Below are 22,891 nucleotides of genomic sequence, written 5' to 3'. Positions count from 1 at the left end.
GCCTTGGCAATCTTTAAAAACATGGCTCAACGTAGAAGTAAAATTTATAGATGGTGATGCAGTTCAATTTTGTTCTTATATGTAACCCATAAAGTGGCGATCTGCCAGGTCTTGAGTTTGGCTGTGACGGACTGGCTCAGCGGGCTCCCCCTAAGGCCGCGATCCATCGGTTCTTGAGTATGGCCACACAAGAGCCGCAGACTCCTGGGGGCTTAAGCTGTGCACGTCCAATTGCCTATCAAAGTGGTTTTGTGGGTGGGGTTGCCCGTTACAAACAGAAAGGTATTTTTGGCTGTGTTGGGCTTTGCTGTGTTCACCTGATATCAGCTGACCTGAAGAGGTTCACATCTGTGATTTACTTCAAGAGTGTGCTTTAGTGGGCAGGGAAATAATCGCAGCAAGTTGCTCCTTGTTAGGATTTATATTTAATTCTAGCTGAAGCACTTAGATACTTGGTTTTAAAGATTCTTAAAATAAATATTTACACAGTGGCTAAAATAATCATTGTTTTATGTTACATGTTCATGATTGTATGCTTGCACATAATAATACATGACACTGGGACACCACTGATGACAAAACTAGAACTTCCAGCACATAACCGATCCATAAAGGTGAAAGGAGCACAAAGGCAGCTCATACAAAACAGGCAAAATATTCATCCAAGCACAGCTCAAAGAGGAATGTTAGAAAACCTACAAACATTACTTACATCTAATCAACGAAGTAAACAGAATTAAGAGAAATACATTGAGAATGATCACATAGGAAGATTTGGATGCAAAGGTTTGATCCAAGGTTTATTTGTATTGAACTGTTTCATTATTTGCAGCTGCCCTCTCCATTAGTCTTTCACTGAAGAACTGGGCTGTACACAGTCTCCTCCTCCTCCTCCTCCTTTCTAGCTCTCCGTGTCATTGCCCATTGCAGTTTGGCATAGCAGATCTCTTCCTCATTGGTTTCATTCTACAAAATAGGCAAAACACAATGCATTAACTTTTGTCTTTGTCTATGGTTTAATGTGCCAACCACTCAGCATGTTCTCAGTCATCTTAGTCTCAGTCATCAACAAAGTGTTGGGAAGCGCCAGTGAAGCTGCACTGACTCTCTAATAAATGGTTCACTGATGTCCAGTTTAGGTTTTGCCAGATTTTCACAGCTTCTGTCCTCACCACCCTTTCATTTTTTATTTCTTTCTTTTTTTTCTTTTTTTTTTTTCTTTTTTTTTTTCTTTATTTTTTTTAATTTTATTTTAATTTTATTAGAAGTAAGTACAGTCATATGGCACCAAAGTGCCTAATATATATTTTCATAATACATTTTATGTACAACTTCTTTTTTTTTTTTTATTACACTGAAAAAAGATTAGAATAAGAAAAAGAAGTTAGATAGTAAAGGATAGAAAGATGTGAAATATATAGTGTGTGAAAAAAAAAACGAGTAAATGAAGAAAGTTGAGAGAGAGAATAGAGAAAAGAAAAGAAAATAAAAAAAGAAAAGGAGATCATTATTTATAGTCTTGACCAACCCTCGTCCAGTCCTGAAACAGTTATTTTTTACAATTGTGTTGCACCATATGATTCCAAAAAAACGACGAATGGAGACCAACTCGTTATGAATTGGTCTGATTTATCCATTAGGAGGAATCGCATTTCCTCAAGATGAGCGGTGTCCAACATACTTGCAATCCACATTTTAAGCGTTGGTATTGATGTACCCTTCCAAAATTTAAGAATTAATTTTTTTGCTATTATTAAACCATAGTTAAGGAATAGATTTTGAGATGTGTTCAATTTATTCCCATCTTCCATTACGCCAAATATAATCATTTCAGTATTAGGTTCCATTCTTGTCTTGAATAATTTTGTAAATATTTCAAAAATATCATTCCAAAATTTATAAAGTTTTATGCAGGAAACTAAGGAGTGTGTTGTAGTTGCCTTTTGGGCTAGACATTTATCACAAGTGGCGGATATATTTGGATAAAATTTGTTCAATCTTGTTTTTGAATAATATAATCTATCTCACCACCTTTCGGAGGTGAGAAGATTGACTTTGCAGATGGCCAGGTACGATATTCTAGATCCTTGGCCAGTCAAAAGTCAATGGGCATCAACGAGAAAGCACTCCAATATGCAATCATACTTCAAAGAAAGCAAAATGGTACTGTTGCTGATCACTTATACCAGTCATCAGATATCTCATCAGGGGTTCCTCCAGGCAATGTGCTATGCCCAACAATCGTTTGCCACTTCAAGCGAAATTAACCATTTGCACTGACCATATCCAACAAGTGTGACAGTAACCACCTACCCTTGACATTTAATGGCATTACCATTGACGAATCATCTAGTTTTGTTTCATTTATTATTGTTACACTATTTACCAAAAAATCCATAGGATCACTCATTTAATTACTGTTTCCTCACCATGTGATACATAGTAGCATGACTAGCCTACCAGTAGCAGGCACGGGTTATTGATTGGGGACGATCAGCTATGATCACAATGAATGGCGGTGCTGGCTCGAAGGGCTGAATGGCCTCCTCCTGCATATTCTATGTTTCTATGTTTCTATTTCTAATGAGTTGTTTGCTTGATTTTGTAATTGCAATTAAAACTTTGCAGGAGTATCCAAGGTCCACATCAGGCTATTAAACATTGCCATACATACATTCAAACTCACAAGCCTGCTTCTCCTGGTCTGTTTATGTGGAAAACCCAGAGAATTCTGAGAAAGGACAGACAGTCCAACATTTGCGTTGAATAAGTAACCAAAGAAGACTAAATATACATTATCTTTTTTAAAAAATCAAATATTTACCATGTTATTCCATTCAAGGTTCAAAGTTCGATTACTTTGAATTCTTGTTTGCTCTTGCATTCCTTTCCTTTCTATGAGAAATAATAATGAAGTGGAATAATTAGTTTTAAAGTCTTTGTAGTAAAGTGAACTATAGAATAAGTAAGTAAGTAAGTAAGTAAGTAGGTTTACTGGCCAAGTATTCACACACAAGGAATTTACCTTCGTGCTCTGCCCTCAAGTAACAACATGACATACAGTGACAGTTACGAACGACTCAAAAAACACTAAACAATAATAATAAAACATTAATGATAAAACACCATTGATCAAGCATGTGAATCAACATAATACCAGATATCTTATGTCATGTTAGGAATATATTATGTAGCTTCAAAAGTAGACATATCTAATAATTTACTTCATATTATTATGTCAATTTTAAAAAGTGGGACAATAGATGCAAACACGGAATTAATGAAGTGAGAATCACTGTACAGAATCAGGATAACACCTAAAAGTGGATTGTTTGCTTTCGGGAAAGTTGCCTGTGAAGTCACTTACTGCATGCACATTTTATAAGGAAGAGCACAAGAGGGAAAAGGCAAGCTGTTCCTCCACTTATGGAAAGTAAAATGGAAATCCAGGTACTCCATTTATGATCTGTGGAAAATTGGAATTGTTAAATCACGTTATGCATGGTCCATTTAAACAACTCTCCAGAACGATTTCAAGTTCAATACGTTTAATCATTTTATTTATAGAAACTTTTATTAATTTCCCTGCACTTTACACTTTCTTTTCTCTACCAATTAATCATTACCAAAGTATAATTGCAGTATTAATAATAATTTATAGTTTGCGTCGTCTCAAAGCCGTTTTCCTTTTGTATAAATGTACAAAGTTCTGTACAAATATAATTTAAGTTATCAATCAGAATATTTTGGCTTGACCAGTTTATAATGCCATTTCACCCCATTTGAATTTGATAAAAACTGGAGTTTGATTTCAACTTGTAAAAACCCATTGGGCCTGAAAAGCCAATGAAGATCCTGGGAAAAGTTCTCAAAGAGTGAGGCTTCATTTGTTGTTCAAAATAATGAAAATACAGATTAGATTATTGTTATAGACTCCAGCAGGACACTGAAATTCTTAGTTTGCATGAAGCTCATAGAGTAAACAATAAATACATGAACAATAAATGCAGTGGCGAATGCAAAATATGAGAATGGTGTAAAGATTATAGTGCAATCTGAAAATAGTACAAAAAAAGTGTAAAAGTGGAAAACCGAGTGAGATAGAGTTAAGAATAAGATTACATGGCAGCACCTCTGGGGAAAGGGGTGTGAAATGAGATGATTAGTTCAGGCGTTGGATAGCAATGGGAAAGTTGTTGTTATTAAGTCCGGATGTCTGAGCTTTCAAGGTCCAACTGGGAATGATCAGGATGGCATGTTAATGACTGATCTTTTCTGCTTCTATAATATCATCAACGTTAACAAGAGTGGGTTAGCAGATTACCTCATTCAGCAAAGCAAGGGCGTACAGTTTTGTAAAAAGCAAAGTCCATCTGACAAAGACGTGGATCTGAATGGTTCTCTGAAAGATTGCGGAAATCATCTTTCTGAAAACAGCTCTCCCAAAATTTCTCTATCGCAGATGACAAGTTACAGTTTCAGGGTAAGTCTATTTATAATAATAATAATATATCTTTTATTGTCATTGCTCGTCAGTGCAACGAGATTTAGTGTGCAGCTCCACTGATGTACAAGAAAGGTAAATAAATACAATACATAAATAAACAAGCTGAATTGATTGACGTGACCATCTGAGGGAGACTGTCCAAAGGGGGTGGGTGGGGGGGCACTCATTAGGGCCGGTTCAGAGCCGCTATAGCTCTTGGGATGAAACTGTTCCTGAGTCTGGAGGTTCGGGCGTAGAAGGCCTTGTAACGTCTGCCGGAGGGAAGTAGTTGAAACAGACCGTGGCAGGGGTGTGATGAGTCCATATGGATGCTGAGGGCCTTCCTGAGGCACCGCGTGTGGTAGATGCCCTCCAAGGCTGGTAGCTCTGTCCCGATGATCCTCTGCGCTCTGTTGACGACGCGCTGAAGAGCTCTCCTCTCCGCCTCCGTGCAGCTGAGATACCACACAGAGATGCCATACGTTAGTATGCTCTCTGTGGTGCAGCGGTAGAACGTTGTCAGCAGCTGTTGGGGCAGACCAGTCTTTTTTAATGTCCTCAGGAAGAACAGTCGTTGCTGTGCCTTCTTGACCAGCGCGGCGGTGTTTGTGGACCATGTGAGGTCTTCTGAAATGTGAGTGCCCAGAAACTTAAAGCTGGACACTCTCTCCACACTTTCCCCATAAATGGAGATTGGGGCGTATTCTCCAGAATGGGACCTCCTGAAGTCAATAATCAGCTTCTTGGTCTTGGAGGTGTTTAGTGCCAAGTTGTTATTGGCGCACCAGTCCGCCAGGTTCTGCACCTCTGCTCTGTATTTTGTTTCATCACCGTTGGTGATCAGCCCAATCACTGTTGTGTCGTCTGCAAACTTCACGATGGTGTTGGTGTCGAATGCAGGGACACAGTCGTGAGTGAAGAGGGAGTAGAGCATGGGGCTTAGTACACAACCCTGTGGTGTGCCAGTGCTCAGGGTGATGGTGGAGGACAGGTGCGGGCCCAGTCTCACTGCCTGCGGTCGCTCCGTGAGAAAGTTCCGGATCCAAGCGCATATCGGTGAGCTGAGGCCTAGCTGGTGGAGTTTGGTGGTGAGCTTGGTGCGGATGACCGTATTGAATGCAGAGCTATAGTCAATGAAGAGCATCCTCACATACGTGCCCTGTCTGTCCAGGTGAGTCAGGACAGTGTGAAGGGCCAGAGAGATGGCATCCTCTGTCGATCTATTTGCCCTGTATGCAAATTGATGGGAGTCCAGTGAGGCAGGGATGCTGGATTTAATATGGGAGAGGACCAGCCTTTCGAAGCACTTCATGGGGATTGGAGTCAGGGCAACCGGCCGGTAGTCGTTGAGGTTGGTGATTTTGGACTTTTTCGGCACCGGCACTATGGTGGCTGTTTTCAGGCACTTGGGGACCGTTGCCAGAGATAGAGAGAGATTGAAGATTCTCGTGAATACCTCCGCCAGCTGTCCAGCACAGTCCTTTAATACTCTTCCCTGTACACCATCCGGGCCTGCAGCCTTGCGTGGATTGATCCTACGCAGAGCGCACTGTACCTCCTGAGTGCTCAGTGTTAAGGCCTGTCCCTCCGCTATGGCCGGGGTTATTCCACACCTGGTGGTGTTGCCAGTATCGAACCGGGCAAAGAAGGTGTTTAGTTCGTTGGCCAGTGTGATATCACCGTGGGGGCAGGCGGGGCTGCTCTTGTAGTCAGTGATGTCCCTGACACCCTGCCACATGCTTCTGGTGTCCGCGGTATTGAAGTGGTCTTCTACCCTTTGCCTGTGGATGACTTTGGCCTTTTTTATGCCTCTGTTCAGGTTCGCCCTGGCCGCACTGCAGGCAGAAGTGTCCCTGGATTTAAAGGCGTTGTTGCGTGCCCTTAGTAGATCCTGAACCTCCTTGTTCATCCAGGGTTTCCGGTTTGGGAACATCTTGGTTCACCTGGTTGAGGTTGTGCAGCGGAGATGAGCACCACCTAAACAAAACCTTCACAGAGGTTCTGACACATGCTCTTAACTCTTCCTCATTTGGCGATACCATTATCTAGTTCCAGGACTGTTACCAAAGTTGATCGTTGACCTAAGGAAATAGGGCTGGTGAGGGGATGAACCCAACCCTGTCCTCATTAACTGAGCGGCTGTGAAGATGGTCGACAGTTTAATGTTTCTTTGTATCTGTATCAGCAACAACCTAACCTGGTCCTTTGACACTAATGCAGTGATCAGGAAAGCTCATCAGTACATTTACTCTCTTATGTGCCTGAGAAGATTCAACATGTCTTTTTCATGAGGATTTTCTTAAACTTCTATAGATGCATTACCGGATGCATTGTGAAGGGTGCATCTCAGAATGGTTTGGATCTGCTCTGTTCTTGACCATCTGAACCTGCAGAGAGTACTGAACACAAAATAGTCCATCACAGGACACAAAATGCTGGAGTACTGTAACTCAGCAGGTCCGGCAGCATCTTTGGAGAAGATGGGTAGGCGCTGTTTCAGATCGGGACCCTTCTTCAGACTCACTCACCCTGACCGTTATTGTTGACTGTTACACTGTGAGCTTCATATGAACAAGGAACAAGGAACACCCTCTTGGAGATGATAATAAACTAATCTGACCTGAACTTGGGACCAAACATTTGAAGGCTTTTTATTTATAACTTCCACCACATTTAAAAATCAATCAATCTCCATTCAAATGTTGTGCTCAGGTTTTCCATTTTCTATAATTATTTTCAATTGTTATGTTCATTTAAGTCCTTTTCTTTCTTGCTGTTAGTTTATGAAATTATTTTATAGTGAGATCTTTAATTTTGATTACATAAAGTTATTTGATTTCACTAATTCCTAGTTAATTTATTTTTAAAAGCTTTAACATATTTGAATTATTTCATCAGTATATTCACCTTCCAGATCGGGGTTTATGCTTTTCATTTTCTTTAAAAATAACAAGTGCACAAAGTTATTTGACTGGATTAGACCTGGTCATACATAAACTGAACTAAAAGATCAATTTGCTGACCTTTAGAAATAGCACAACACCAAAAACCACAAAACATGTTTTTCATGAATAGAGGAAATGGAAATGTGTGCGGAAAATGTTTGCACAATTTGTAGGTCATGTAAAGTGACGAAGTTTCGTAATTCCTCAATTTAGTTTAGAATCAAACCCAGCTTTTGGATCCTTATTCTAATGACATGTTTTACTTTTTAATTAGAAATTATATCTATATACTAGACCAAGGACAGACTCGTTGGGTCCAAAGATCAAAGATCCTCTATGATCTTTGGTTGGGTCTGTTCCCCCAACGTGCGGTTGTGGCGGGGGAGGCGGCATGCAGCGTCACACACTAACTACCCCCCCCCACACTCACGTTAATGGAAGGGAGGAGGGGAGAGAGAGAGAGAGAGGGGGGGGGGAGGGGGGAGGGGAGAGGGGGGGAGGGGGGAGGGGGGGAGGGGGGGAGCAGAGAGGTGGAGGAGAGGGGGAGAGAGAGGGAGTGCTGAGAGGGGTTTGAGGGGAGGGGGAGGGAGGGGTGGAGGGAAGGGGGTAGGGGTGTGTGGAGGGGAGGGGGGTTTAGGGGAGGGACGGTGGGGGAGGGGATGGAGGGGAGGATGGGAGAAAAACAGGGGAGAGAGAGAGAGGGGAGGGGGGAGAGGAGAGGGGGGGAGAGGAGTGGAGAGGGGGGGGAGTGGAAAGAGGAGGAGAGGGGGGGAAGAGGAGGAGAGGGGGGAAAGAGGAGGAGAGGGGGGGAAAGAGGAGGAGAGGAGGGGGAAAGAGGAGGAGAGGGGGGAAGAGGAGGAGAGGGAGGGGAAGAGGAGGAGAGGGGGGAGAGGAGAGGGGGGGAGAGGAGGAGAGGGGGGGGAGGAGGAGAGGGGTGGGGGAGGAGGAGAGGGGGGGGGGGGGAGAGGAGAGGGGGGGGGGGGAAGAGGAGAGGGGGGGGGGGAGAGTGCCTTTTTACTTCAACCCAAACCCAAACAACCATTTACAGGCAGTGCTTTTTTACCTCTAACCATATTTTCATTTTCAAACCAAATTAAGGGTACTCACTTAATTAACCTCACTCACTTAAGGGAGAGGGGGGGGGGGAGGGGAGGGGAGGGGGGGGGAGGGGGAGGGGGGGAGTGGGGGGGAGGAGGGGGAGGGGAGGGAGGGGGAGAGGAGAGGGGGAGAGGAGGAGAGGGGGGGGAGGAGAGAGGGGGAGAGGAGGAGAGGGGGGAGAGGAGGAGAGGGGGGGAGAGGAGGAGAGGGGGAGAGGAGGAGAGGGGGGGAGAGGAGGAGAGGGGGGAGGGGAGGAGAGGGGGGAGAGCAGGAGAGGGGGGAGAGGAGGAGAGGGGGGGGGGGGGGGGGGGGGGGAGAGGAGGAGGGGGGAGGGGAGGAGAGGGGGGGGGGGAGGGGAGGAGAGGGGGGGGGGAGGGGGGGAGAGGAGGGGAGAGAGGAGGAGAGGGGGGGAGAGGAGGAGAGGGGGGGAGAGGAGGAGAGGAGAGGAGAGGAGGAGAGGAGAGGAGGAGAGAGGAGAGGAGGAGAGGAGAGGAGAGTAGGGAGAGGAGGAGAGGAGGAGAGGAGGGGGAGAGGAGGGGGGGGAGAGGAGAGGGGGGGGAGAGGAGGAGAGGAGGAGAGGAGAGGGGGGGGGGGGGGGGAGAGGAGGGGGGGGGGGGAGGAATAGAGAGTGCCTTTTTACTTCAACCCAAACCCAAACAACCATTTGCAGGCAGTGCTTTTATACCTCTAACCATATTTTCATTTTCAAACCAAATTAAGGGTACTCACAGTGCTGTAGACATTTGTCAGTGTCATTCAGAGCTGCGATTGAGGCACACCACTTGCAGAGACTGATTGAGGCACACCACTTGCAGAGACTGATTGAGGCACACCACTTCCTGGTTTTATAGTCCCTCCCCCTCCCTCCAGCAGAGGCAGCAGAGAGAATGGGGAATTTTGTAAAAACATTAATATCTCTGTCAATTTTCATCGACGGGAAAAATCCTCGGCACACATGCGGCGGAGGGGGGCTCTGAGCGAGGTGGCCAAAAGTGACGGCCGTAGGTGGCGGCGTACTCTCGGAAATCGCAGCACAGAAAGCAAAAACCGGTCAAGAACAGAGTTTTAGTAATATAGATATATGTAATTTCTAATAAAAAAGTTTAACGTAATTAGAATAAGTATATATATATATATATATATATATATATACCTCTTCGATGACTCTCAGATTATCCTTGATCGGGTATTGATGGCTTTACCTTGCACTAAACATTATTCCCTTAGCATATATCTATCTATACACTGTAAATGGCTCGAATGTAATAATGTATTGTCTTTCTGCTGACTGAATAGCACGCAACAAATGCTTTTCTGTACCTCGGTACATGTGACAATAAACTAAACAAAAACTAAAATAAATGTCTTGAATTGTAACAAAGGTAAATGTCGTGGCTGATTCATACTCAACAATGTCTGGAAAACAACAGCATGATGTATACCAGATCATGTATGGATGGAATGTTTTCCGGGATAATGTTTACATGCCATTAATGGAGTTTAAACTTCAGACTTGAATTAGAATGTTGCCAAGTGAATTAAGCTGAAAGTAGAAAGGAAATATCCTGAGTTCTCTCAGAGTGGTGTGTCACATTGCTTCTACTAGAGTCGGGTTGCAGAGTGGCTGAGCAGTTTGCGCGGAGTTTGAGTAACTCACACACACGATGCAAACTGGTCCAATCGTCAAGTCAACTGGATCTAAACCACATCTAACAATAGATGACCTGTGGAGGAGAGAACTGTAGATGCTGCTCTTTATGGATGGAGGGAGGGAGTGACTGAGGGTAAGGGAAAGGAGAGGGAGGGAGAGGTGAGGGAGGGATTGGGGAGGGGAGGAGGAGAGGTGAAAGATCTGGGGAGGTGAGGAGGGAGAGTGCGGGGATTGAGGGAGAGGAAAGGGTAGGGAGAGAGAGGGGGAAAGTGGGGGAGGTGAGGAGAGTGGGGGAATAGGGGAGGTGAAGAGTGGGGGATAGAGGGATAGGAGGGGGGTAGGGAGGGGAGAGGAGTTGTGGAGGGAGGGAGTGACTGAGGGTAGGGGAAAGTAGATGGAGGGAGAGGTGAGGGAGGGATTGGGGGAGGAGAAGGGAAAGAAGAGGGAGGGTGAAGAGGGGGAGGGAGTGCTGGGGGATGAGGGGAAATGAGCCGTGCCTGCGCAGTTGAGGACTATGCATGAGTGGTGCAATATTGAGTTGGGGGGACAGGTTGCATTGGGGGAACGGGTGAGTGGTGGACTATTGTGTTGGGGAACCGGTTGCATCCCGTGATACCATCCTACCTTGAGCAATCTAGTTTATCACAAAAATTCTGCTAATATGGTATGATTGAGCCATTTGAGAAGATTCTGGTAAGTGAGGAGCTACCTATATGGCAGAAATGAATGGCCTTGTCATCCCCAAATCCATTGGTGGCCATGTGATGCTATGACTGTCTGTTCCATCAGACTGTATATGCTGGCATGATATTCATAATATGCATACTATCCATGTGTTGCGGTATCATATGTCCTTGTTTCCACTTGCCAATTTTATGTTTATTGCTGATGCTCAAGCACTGAAACACAGTGCATCACCAAAGAATAAAGGTGTTTATACTGCTGCCAGAATACTGGGTATGCTTGTGCATGCACTGGCTATTAAGGGAATAAATTTTATACCAGTTGTGGTACATCCCTGTGTTGATATGTGAATCCTGCAATGCAGCATGGGTGCGTCAATGACATTCAGCAGCATTGAGAAGACAAGAACCATTCCAAATGTGTGTGCTCAATCCACTTGCTTGTCTCTAGCAAGAACAAATATGTGATCTGCTGGAAGGCAACGGTGACTTCCCTTCAATAAAAGTGGACGGCAAATCAGGAAATAACATGAATATTTCCAGCTCTGGCCTGAAAGGAACCCAACATGTATAAATTTGTTAGCATGGAGTCCTAAGCAGCCACAGGCAAAGCAGCTCACACAGGGCATCAGATCCTACCTAAACAAAGGACACTCATGGCAGTATTTTGCAGTCACAGTGTTTACATGTAGTTTATCGTAATGAAGGTTTTTGGGTTAAGAATAATACATTCGGATAGAGAGCACTGATAAGCTTTCTCTTAATTCTTCAGCTTGCAGCAGCCGGCATGTTAACCTGTTAATTTCCAGAATTGAATGTTAAACTCCAGAAGTCTGGTGACTTTGCTTTAAACATTTCTTTCCCCAGTATGCATGGTTCTTCACCAGGAATCTAGCGTGTGAACTCTTATTCTGATTACAATCACATAATTATAAATTTTTGTTCATTTCCACAAAGGAGGCACAACTTTATTTCTTGATATCCTTTTGTTGATATCAGGAAATAAAACTGTGCCTCCTTTGAGGGTGTCATGAATCAGGAAGAGCAGAGATTGTATGACAAGGATGTAATTCAAGTGGGAAACAACAATTAGCTAGCCAGAAAAATAAGGTGTGCCTGTTAATAAGGTAATATTATAAAGCGAGTTTGATTTGATTTAAAAAAAGTAAATTTGGCCTTCTTTATTTCTATCACACTTTCTTTATATCTAGTAAACATTTATTTTACAACACATTCCAGCAGGGGCCTTGTTGGCCTTCCTGCTGAATTGATTCTATGATACCATCCTACCTTGAGCAACTGTATGAACATCTATGATGATAGTAAAATTTAGCTCGGTCTGTGATGCTGGATGTTGAACTACACACGTGAATTCAGTGGAGTTGGAGCAATTTTCTGTGGAGATGCTAAACGTTGCAGTGTAGTTATAGGTTCCATTGGGATTGGTTGGGTTGCTTGTACTGATGAGCCTGTAGGTGAGACAGGTTGGTTGTATCCAAAATGTAATAATATTTGGATAAAACCCATATGCTAAGCATGTAATGATAATTGATGGTGAAGAAGAAATCTTGTCGTAAGATTCCATGAGCCAAAAAGAAGGACAAGCTGGTAATAAAAAAAAGAGATAGATTAGCAATGGTATAATTCTGAAGTGGCATATCATTCTTCAAAGGTATCCAAATTACAAAGGTACTGAGGTTCATATTTAATTACACGAACAGTACTAATTATAAATATACATTTCTTGAAATCAGTTATGATTTTTCTATGCAGAACTGAACACCTGAATATTTTCTGTTTGCTTAATCTACAAATATATATGGAGCTCTATAATTATACAAAATGTTTTGCTCTTATTTCCTCATTCTAAAGCATTCATCCCCATCTCAGCCATCCTATTCCCACTATTGTTCCAATCCTGTAAGGACTGACATATAACTAGCCACTTTCACACATTTCCAGCCTAACTCGAATACTGTGTAGACACAAAATGCTGGAGTAACTCAGCGGGACAGGCAGCATCTCTGAAGAGAAAGAATGGATGATGTTTCAGGTCGAGACCCTTCTTCAGACATATGTGTATAGTCATGTGCTTATTTTTTGTTTTACTCATTCACTTATTTTAATTGGCCTTCTCTGACTGTGGGTCTTGATCATGTTGACTATGCTGTTCTACGATCATTCTTGGCCTCTTGCTTTGGTTGTATCAGCCTTTTCAAATTTCCTCTTCCATCGATGTCAATTGAAGTTAACCTACTATGTTCTCACACAATACTACAACCAACAACCAAATCCTAAATGCTTCCTCACTCCACATAAGAGTGTCATTTAATACAACAATCTAGTTATCATTTTCAATCCATTCTAATGGTTAATCGGAGATGAACTGAATTAAAGTTACTTATTTGTTTATCTTCAAGGTAGATGTGTTTGCTGCAGCCTTCAATAGATGCAAATCTACTTTCATTTTTTCTTGTCATAAATGAGCCAGTTGGATTTTTGTAGATCTTAATCAGGAAAATTGACAGTTTTGTTCATAAAGATTCTCTTTTCTCTTCAAAGCTGATCCATAAGCAGTAGAGAATTGACCATTAAGCACATACCATAATTGAGACAATGAAGTACCAATTAAATATTGACACAATTTATACATTCGGTAGCAAAATGCAACAAAATCTGATACTTGTCAACCATGATGGTATGTGCAAAATGTACAGCACGAATAAAACATATCTTTTATACAAAGGACAAAAGGTCTCCGCTGTGCTGTAAATTTAAAGCAAAATATTTTGTTACCATTCTGTTAAAGAACTACAGATGCTGGTTTAAACCGAAGATAAACACAAAAAACTGGAGTAACTCAGCGGGACAGCAGTTTCTCTGTAGAGAAGGAATGTGTGACATTTCGGGTCAAGAAGTAGGGTCTTGACCCGAAACATCACCCATTCCTTCGCGCCAAAGATGCTGCCTGTCCTGCTGAGTTACTCCAGCTTTTTGTGTCTATTTTGTAACCATGATGAGTTCGTTATGTCAATTAAATTCCTGTCTCTAGTATAACAGCATCATAAATTAGGATTCTGGTCTGATTTGGCTATAAGCCTTGACTATGCCCGATTCTACTGTGCTTCCTCTCTTTGCTGATAAATTAACTTGAAATGATCTCACTGTCAATCTAAATCAAGCACAACTACACTGTCCATTTGAAACACATTTGGCCTCATGTCTAATTCAGACCACCATACTGCTGTAAGAACAAGCATGACTGATGTTAGTCCTATATTTGTGCCTTTTGATGAAAATTAAGTTAAACTTCCTTTATTTCTCACAACAGTGAAAGCTATGAATAAAATAAAGTCCTTAATAAGATCATTATCATTTGGAAGTATGGTTATCATTGAAATTGATAAATCATGCTACCTTCAATTTTCACACAAACAGACACAAAAAGTAATTTCAAATATTTCCTTGTTCTGACAAAAGGAGAAAGATATGAAATATATATTCTGTTTCCTTTTCTACAGGCTCTGCCTGTCCCATTATATCCAGTGTTTCCTGTTTTTATTGGTTATCTCAAAAGTAGGTCCAACCTGCCAAAAATGTGTGTCCTAAACCTTCCTATTCCGGACCACTAAGGACAAATTAAGAACTTCAGCCAGCATGCTGATTTAGAGCTAACTCACTGCCGTGCGATGATCATATCTGACACATTTCTCATATAACTGACACAACTGTACGAAGTTAATTGCTGCAAAAGTTTGCATTAATGTTCCAAGTAAAACTGCCAAAAAACCTTTTAAAGAATTAAAAAAATAATTACCAGTTACATTCAGTAGGGTGCCATTTCCCTTGCCTGTTAAAGTTGGCGGTGGTGCCAACCGAATCACCTCACAGCAGTAGATTCCATTGTCACTGACTTGAACATCGATAATTGTTAAGATGAATGCCTTCAATGTAGAATTATGCCTTACGCAATATCGAGAATGAGAAACCCAAGGTTTATCGGTAGATAGGTTTGCGATTATCGTTGAAGAATATGGGCTATCATTGCATAAAAACCACTTTACTGTAAATCTTGATAGATTATGCATAGAATAGGAACAATGTAATGAGATCGAGTGTCCTTTTGCGATGGTAAGGGTATCAGGTTGTTGTAAATCATTATTTGTGTTGTGTACAGCTGAGAAAAGAGATTCAGAAAATGTAATTAAAATGCCGTATTTCTAAGTTAATCTTTCCCGCGGTAATAATTGTAATAAATGTAACTGTGCTTGTTTGAACCTCCTCTGCGATTGCCATATGTGGTCAACACATTAAATTTCTTTGTTTAAGTAGAGAAACTTCATAGCTTAACACTTCATATTAGTACATTTGCAGCTGTATTTGGAGTACAATTTTAACACTGCTCCTGCATGTTTTAAAATGTAAACAGAGGAATTTTAAACATTCAAATACCATAGAACAGAATTGCTTTCAAGATATATTCTATCTCTGTTGCAAGAACAATACTTCCCAAAACAAATCCATTAGGTACCATGTAACAACACAATAAGGCATGGAATGGAAAAAAATGCCAGCTGTAGCCATTTTATGAACTGAGACTATTATGGTATTTTAACAAAATATCACCAGATTGAAACAAATGAACAAAGCAAGCAACATAAGAACAATGAGGTATACAAACGATAAATGCACAAAGGGTCTCAACACCAGGGGATCATAGGTTTACATGGAATACCACATTTCTGAATTACAATGAAAGTTTTGGAAAGTTTAAATTAATGCTCTTTAAGTTTAAAAGCTCAAATGGCTGTGGCATGCTATATCATGAAATTTAAAAATGTCAATATATATTAGTCATTTCAACTTAGGAAAACAAAAACACAATTGTGAATGTTCAAGATGGTTTGAAAATAAAGTAATAGCAAACATTCAGTGTTGCTAACCCATTTCAATTTCATCAAGTAAATTCAACACAAAATGCACAAACAAAAGTAGAATCACATCAATTTTGCTATCATTCACTTTGACTGTTACATTCCATGCAATTGACAACATATAGTATGAACTTAATGCCTATCCAAATTTGATAAAATTAAAGAACACAACGTTGGAAGAAATCAGTGGATCAACAGCATTTGTGAAGGCAAAAAAAATGGTACTTTCACAATATTAAAAAAATAACATTTGGACAGATACATGAATAGGATAGGTTTAGAAGGATATGGGCCAAATGCAGGTAGTTGGGACTAGTGCAGTCAGCGTGAGCAAATTGGGCCAAAGGGCCTGTTTCCACGCCGTATGACTATGAAAAAGTGTAGGTCAATGTTTTGGTTCGAGCCCCTGATCAGGACTGATTTAGAATTTCATCATGAAATAATGACTTACACTTTTTGCCTTGATCACCAAGTTCTTTCAGCACTCTTTTTTCAATTCTAGATTCCAACATCAGCAATCTCCATTTGCTTGGTGAAATCAAATTCTGTATAAAGTATTACACTTGGGTCTCATACCTGCAAAAGGTATTAACAGCTGTAGGATAATGTAAAATGATGTCTCCATGTCACCGTAGTCACCAGCTGGACCATGAAACTCTCAGCAACCACAACGCAGCTCACCCTATTATTTCTTGTAAATCATCAGATGATCCGTTTCTTTACATGCAAAGGAATAGAGTAATGTGTGAAGGCAGACGAGTATAATGGTTGCAAGTTTTGTTAGACCACTAATTCCTCTTGGCTTTTATGCAAAGGCATTGGGCACTTGTGATTGGTATAATTTTTGTACGTCACGGTCTTTGACTCTGATCTTTACCACAAAATAAGATTGAGAATGCTCAAGGAACTTTTAGTGTGGCTAAGCTGGTAACTTTTTAAGCAAAGTTGCATGAAAAATATTTGCATTTTTCAATGCAGCATAATTGAAAATGTAATATTTAAACATACCAATTAATGCTGGGGATTCAGAATTTCACATATACAAGTTGGTTGGTGGGTTGATCTTACATGCAGAATTTTTTGTTCAGACAAGCTCATCCGATTTAAACGGGTTCCATGCCAAATTGTCCCGCAAAAAAGACAATCAGACTCTGAAGGTTTACATAAGACCAACATAACTTGTACGGCAGTAACTGTTGATTCAATCATGCGTCCATAGAAAAGCTGTGAGGTACAATGGAAGAAATTTGAAGAAAGATCTCACCAGAGATTTGCAGTTGCATTTTGCATGAACTCCTAATTAGTTTTATTTCACTTCTGTTATTTTCCCCTTGTTCCTAGTGTTCAGTTTTAATTTAGTTTAGAGATACAGTGTAGAAACAGGCCCTTTGACCCACCGAGAATCCACGCCAGCCAGCAACCACTCGTACACTAGTTTAATCCTTCACACTATGGACAATTTACAGAAGCCAATTAGGCTACACACCTGCATATCTTTAGAATGTGGGAGGAAACCAGAGAAACTGGAGAAATTTTCAATCAAAGAGAGAACGTACAAACAGTTACAGAGTCACAGAGAGAACGTACAAACTATTAAATCCCGTGGTCGGATCAAAACTGGATCTCTGGCGATGTGAGGCTGCAATTCTTTCGCTGCACCACTGTGCCGCCTTCACCCAATGAACTGGTGAACAATTGTTGTGATAATTCTTTGCATAAGAGTGGCAGAATTAATTTTGTAATATAAATCCCATAGTGCTTTCTGAAGGAAAAAGGAGAATTGAAGTATAATCAGGTATGAAATAGCTCAAAAGAATAGTTGAGTGGCTCACTGATTGCATCTTTCAAATTACCCATAATGAGAGTTTTATCGCATTGCATTCCAATCACCTCTGATGTGGATGAAAATGCTGGAAGAACTCAGTCAGTCAAAACACCATCGTCCTCAGAAGAGTTCCATTTACTGGTTTCTCTTTTCACACTTGTTGCTGGACTTGCAGAGTTTTGTTTTCTGAAGCAGGTCAGTTCAGTCTAATTCCAATGTGATGCTTTATTATCCTTTGCAAAGGATACGTATAAAATAAATGCAATTTTTCATATATCTAACTCATGCATTATAACATTCACTTTGTTTGCCCTAAAATGGGAATGAGCTGTTAGCTGCTCCATTGTCTGCTTACAACTCCAATCTAGGTTTCTTTAATATATGATTTTTGACCAGTTGTTATTTCCTGCCTCAATGTTGTATTTATATCCTAATTCAAAATTTGAAATGTGTGATCTGATTCATAGACAATGATGAAGTCGCAGGGAGGCTAGTGATGAAGCTGATAAGATGTATTTGGTGATCTTAACCTCAAGTGTGCGGTCACTGAATATTATGCAACACAGTATATTTGCCAACACTGCCTGCCAATGAAAATATATCTCCACTTTAAGAGACGCAGCCTGATATTAGGTAGCAGTAAAATCAGCCCACAAAATGGCAGGCATAAAGCCCTGAATCCCCAGCTTCACCTGAGAAATTTAAATCTGTTTATGTGGGCAATTGAATTTGGCCTTTAAAATCTCAGCTTTATTTATTTTTTTGGCAGTTTATTGGGATTAAATGATTGGAAAATCAGGTTTTGTCTTCAAAATTAATTTACCCCTTTAGTAATGCCTGGAAATTTCAATCTTATAGAGATTCTACATGCATCTGTGATGGAACAAGGTACCAAAGTTAACAACCTTTAACTTTGTAGAAAGAGAAGCTGATTGGGGAAAGTTTACATGCGGTTCAGACCTAGCTTTTAAAGTTGTAAAAATGCCAGCATTTTTTAAACAAAACAAAAGCAAAATTATCACTAATTGTGGACAGTATGGCCGCCCATTATGTACACTTAATGGGCGGCCACGGTGGTGCAGCGGTAGAGTTGCTGCCTTACAGCGTTTGCAGCCGGAGACCTGGGTTCGATCTTGACTATGGGTGCTATCTGTATGGAGTTTGTACATTCTCCCCATGACCGCGTGGGTTTTCTCCGAGATCCTCGGTTTCCTCCCGCACTCCAAAGACGTACAGGTTTGTAGATTAATTGGCCTGGTGTAAATGTAAAATTTTCCCTACTGTGTGTAGGATAGTGTTAATGTGTGGGGATCGCTGGTCGGTGTGGACTCAGTGGGCACTTGCTCAGATTCTTAAGAATGGAATCCCATCATAACCTCGAGAGGACATGTAATAGGTGAAGCAGAAATTGGTCTTCAATTATATGATCTGTTTGGAGGCCAGGTTGATGGAAACTTATGTAGGTGGTGATCCGTTTAGCTGTTGTTGGCACTTGCTATTGTGCAAATAATGTGAGCATTCTCTCAAACACATGTTCAGAAGATGATAGTGGGGCTCCTGCCCATCTGCATAAACATCTTGCTCCCCGGTCTCAATGACAAGACCCAATCACCATCCTGCTGCCCCTCAAACATCTCAGTTCCTAGGAACCATATCACCTTTAGTACCATCAGTATATGTTGCTTAACTACATTTTCAGAAAGCCTTTGATAAGGTGCCACACGTGAAACTGCTAAGGAAGATGAGAGCCCATGGTATCAAAGGGCAGATACTAGCATGGCCTGCAGGTTGGCTGGATGGCAAAAGGCAAAGACTGGCAATAAAGGAGGCTTTTTCTGGTTGGCCGCCAGTGACTGGTGGAGTTCTGCAGGGGTCGATGCTGAGGCCGTTACTCTTCATGATGTATATTAATGATTAGGATGATTGAAGGCTTTGTGGCCAAGTTTACGGATGATACCAAAATAGGTGAAGGGGCAGGTAGTGTGGAGAAAGCAGGGACTCTGCAGAAAGACTTGGACAGGTTGGTAGAGTGGGCAGAGAAGTGGCAGATGGAATATAGTGTAGCAAATTGTGCAGGTGTGCATTTTGGTAGTAGGAATAAAGGCGTAGACTATTTTCTAAATGGGGAGAGAATCCAGGAATCGAAGGTGCAAAGGGACTTGAGAGTGCTGGTGCAGGATTCCCAAAAGTTAATCTGCAAATTAATCATGTACATATATCTACACTGAATTCCATCAGAAAACTTTCACTCTATAAATCAGGGCTAGTTTTCACCAGTGACTTATTTTAGCATTATGAAGGATTTCAAGATAATCAGGTAGCACAGTGACCTCTGTTATGTTTTTAAACATTCTGTTAAACTGTAAACCTGAACAATGACATTGAAACTCCAGGTTTGGAAACGTACTGAATCCAGCATTAATGAGTAAGGGAATTAACAGATATACATTGCCGAATCTTCCTGAGGTGGCTGATTGTGGGAGTAGATGTTTGAACAAAAAAAAATTAAAGAGCCAGAATTTGAAGAAACAGAACTGGAAGAAATTCTGAGGGGGTATAAGGATATGGCAAAGGGGTTAAACAAATACTTTGTGTGTATGACTAATTCCCCTTGTGAAGTGGTGCTTTACAAACTTGAAATGGTTCAGATATTTCCACAGTACAGTTGTGAAGGGGAGGAGTGGATCATTTCAATTTAATGTCAACAAAGGAACATTAATATATTTCTGGAGCAGGATGGTGTACGTCTTGGAGTGAAGCATGCAGGTAATGATGTTCCCTTGCACTTGATGCTCCTCTCCTTCCCAGTAGCAGAGGTATCTGGTTTGGGAAGTGCTGACGGACAGCCTAGGGGAGCAACAGAAATACATTACGTAGATGACACACGCTGCAGCAACTTTGTCAATGCTGGAGTCAATTAATTTTTGGGGTGTTGGATGGGGTAGTAATCAAGGGAGCTGCTTTTTGTGGGCAATGTTAACATTATTGGGTGTTGTTGGAACTGCAGTCATCAAGACAAGTGGAGAGTGTTCCATCACATATATCTGACATATCTTTCAGATGGTGGGAAAACTTTGTAGTGCTCTTGTAATCACAGTATTTATAAGACCAAACCATTTTAGTTACTGGTAGATCGTGATCCCAAGGATGTTGATGGTGAGCCACTCAGCAATGGTAATATCAATGGTAAATAATTGGAACCTCGTGCTGAAGAACACTATGGACTTGCACTTTTGGCCCCAATGTTACTTACCACTCATCAGTTTTTGTCTAATGTTGCTCAGATTTGCAGCATGCAGGCATGGACTAATTCACTTGTCAAGAAGCTGTGAATGAAATTATAAATGGTATGACCAGAAGGGAACATCCTCACCTCTGTGCTTGACGTGGAAGGAAAATATTTGCTGAAGCAGCTGATGATGGGACTAGGACACTGACTTGAGGAACGTCTGCACTGACATCCTAGGATTATTGATTTCCAGCATCCACAACCATCTTCCCGGTGCAAGATAAAACTCTAATCATTGAAATGTTGACTTCAATTTTACTAGGTGCATCTATGACAGGAGGGGGAGAACACATTTACTAAAGAAAGTGGACATCTGGGATGTCCTACAATGGAAAGCCTAATCTTGGGAGCACATGTGCCAGAGATGGAGAAATTGTGAGTGGGGCATAGTGTCTTTGTAAGAGGCAGGTGGGAGGAGGAGTCTAGATTACTGTGGGAGTCGGTGGGTTTGTAGTAGACATCAGTCGATAGTCTGTCGCCTGTGATAGAGACAATGAAGTAGGTGGGCGGTCAGGGCCGCTCTCTAGTTGGTGATAGGATGGTTCAGTTGCCTGATAATAGCTAGGAAGAAACTGTCCTTGAATCTGGAGGTATGCGTTTTTACACTTCTGTACCTCTTGCCTGATGGGAGAAGGGAGTGATCGGGGTGAGACTCATCCTTGATTGTGCTGCTGGCCTTGACGAGGCAGCGTGGTGTAGATGGATCAATGGAAGTGAGGTCGATTTGCATGATGGTCTGGGCTGTTTCCACAATTCTCTGCAATTTCTTGCAGTCTTGGATGGAGAATGCTGTGATGCATCCTGATAAAATGATTTCCATGGCACATCTGTGGAAGTTGGTGAGAGTTGTTGGGGACATGCCGAACTTCTTAAGCCTCTGAGGGAAGTAGAGACATTAGTGTGTTTTTGTGGCCATTGCTTTGATATGGCTGGCCCAGGACAAGTTGTTGGTGATATTTACACCGAAGAACTTTAAGCTTTCAACCATCTCTACTTCAGCGCCATCAATATGAATGAATGCTTTATTGTCACATGTGACAAGTCACAGTGAAATTCTTTGCTTGCACACCTTGGGTATGCAAATAGTCACCACATAAAAGGCACTGACAAAGTTACAAAGTATCCCGCACCAGGTCCTCCTTTGTTCTCCCCCCCCATGCCGGGTCCTCCTTTGTTTTCCTCTCCCTCCACCCCCTCACAGCAGTCCCCCCCATACTATGTGTAATGCTTTGCTTGGTGAATTTGATCAATCTCCTTTGTCTTGCTGACATTGAGGGAAAGGTTGTTGTCTTGGCACTAGGTTACGAGGTTGTCAATCTCCTTCATGTACTCCGTCTCATCATTATTTGGTATCTGACCCCCTACGATGTTGTCTGCAAATTTGTACATTGTTGGTTTTGCATTTGGCTGCACAGTTCTGGGTGTACATGGAGTGAACAAGGGGGCTGAGGATGCCTCTTTGCAGGGCATCGGTGTTGAGGATTGTCGTCGAGGATGATTAGTCACCTGTCCTCAGGCCCTCTCATAGATGAACTGAGGCCCAGGACAGTTTCAATTTTAGAGGCCTCCAAACCAAGATCAAGCAGAGGCCCCCAAATCAGGATTCCTTTGAAGCTTTGAGGCCCATGCCAAATGGCACTTGTTGCCCCCACCCCCCTGCCTGTCCTCCCTGCTTGTGGTCTGTTGGGCTGGAAGTGAGGTTGGAAGCCAGTTGACTCCAACATCCACGAGTTTGTAGATGAGCTTGAATAGGACAAAGGTATTGAAAGCAGAGCTGTAGTCTACAAATAGAAGTCTGATTTTCCACATGGCTAGGTAAAATAAATGCCATATTGTGTCTGTACTGAAACAGCCGGGCTAGACGTGTGACCAGCTCTGAAGTAAAGATTTCGCCCACTACAAGCAGATTGCTGACAGCTTCCATGAACCGAGCTGGCTAAGCACTGAGCGCTGGAGTAACCGCAGCGGGTGGGTCAGGCG

General features: G+C 41.9%; 2 protein-coding genes across 3 annotated transcripts in view; one reads left to right on the top strand and one right to left on the bottom strand.

The window, feature by feature from the left end:
• Positions 1–796: 796 nt before the first annotated feature.
• LOC116985317 (tyrosine-protein phosphatase non-receptor type substrate 1-like) lies at positions 797–15,044 on the bottom strand. Its single transcript, XM_033040027.1, has 5 exons — positions 14,681–15,044; positions 12,154–12,468; positions 3,368–3,466; positions 2,825–2,895; positions 797–966 (listed from the first exon to the last, which is right to left on the bottom strand). Exons 1-5 carry the CDS (start codon positions 14,949–14,951, stop codon positions 853–855), a joined length of 870 nt encoding a protein of 289 aa, XP_032895918.1. The 5' UTR covers positions 14,952–15,044; the 3' UTR covers positions 797–852.
• Positions 4,378–22,891, top strand: part of LOC116985316 (bile acid-CoA:amino acid N-acyltransferase-like) — a 45,682-nt gene continuing 27,168 nt past the window's right edge. Inside the window, exons 1-2 of one of the 2 annotated variants that reach the window (XM_033040026.1) lie at positions 4,378–4,483; positions 20,907–21,124. Coding sequence is in view for 1 of the 2 variants with exons in the window: in XM_033040024.1 (XP_032895915.1) it covers positions 4,463–4,483 (21 nt within the window). In the remaining variant the exon portion in view is untranslated. The remainder of the gene's footprint in view (positions 4,484–20,906; positions 21,125–22,891) is intronic. The other variant, XM_033040024.1, reaches the window with a different exon arrangement.

This window comes from Amblyraja radiata, chromosome 21, assembly GCF_010909765.2.
Source record: "Amblyraja radiata isolate CabotCenter1 chromosome 21, sAmbRad1.1.pri, whole genome shotgun sequence".
Classification (NCBI taxonomy): Eukaryota; Metazoa; Chordata; class Chondrichthyes; order Rajiformes; family Rajidae; genus Amblyraja; species Amblyraja radiata.
Note: the sequence above shows the minus strand (reverse complement) of the source record. Positions and strands in the feature narration are given on the sequence as shown.

Excerpts from the sequence above, each read along its gene's own strand:
- LOC116985317 (XM_033040027.1), bottom strand. The coding sequence starts at position 14,951 with ATGCATAATCTATCAAGATTTACAGTAAAGTGGTTTTTATGCAATGAT. Across the intron at positions 3,467-12,153 it reads TGTTCATACAGTTGCTCAAG|ATCATAAATGGAGTACCTGG; the intron begins GTAGGATGGTAT and ends AATTTTCCACAG. Across the intron at positions 2,896-3,367 it reads CCTTATAAAATGTGCATGCA|AAAGGAAAGGAATGCAAGAG; the intron begins GTAAGTGACTTC and ends TATTTCTCATAG.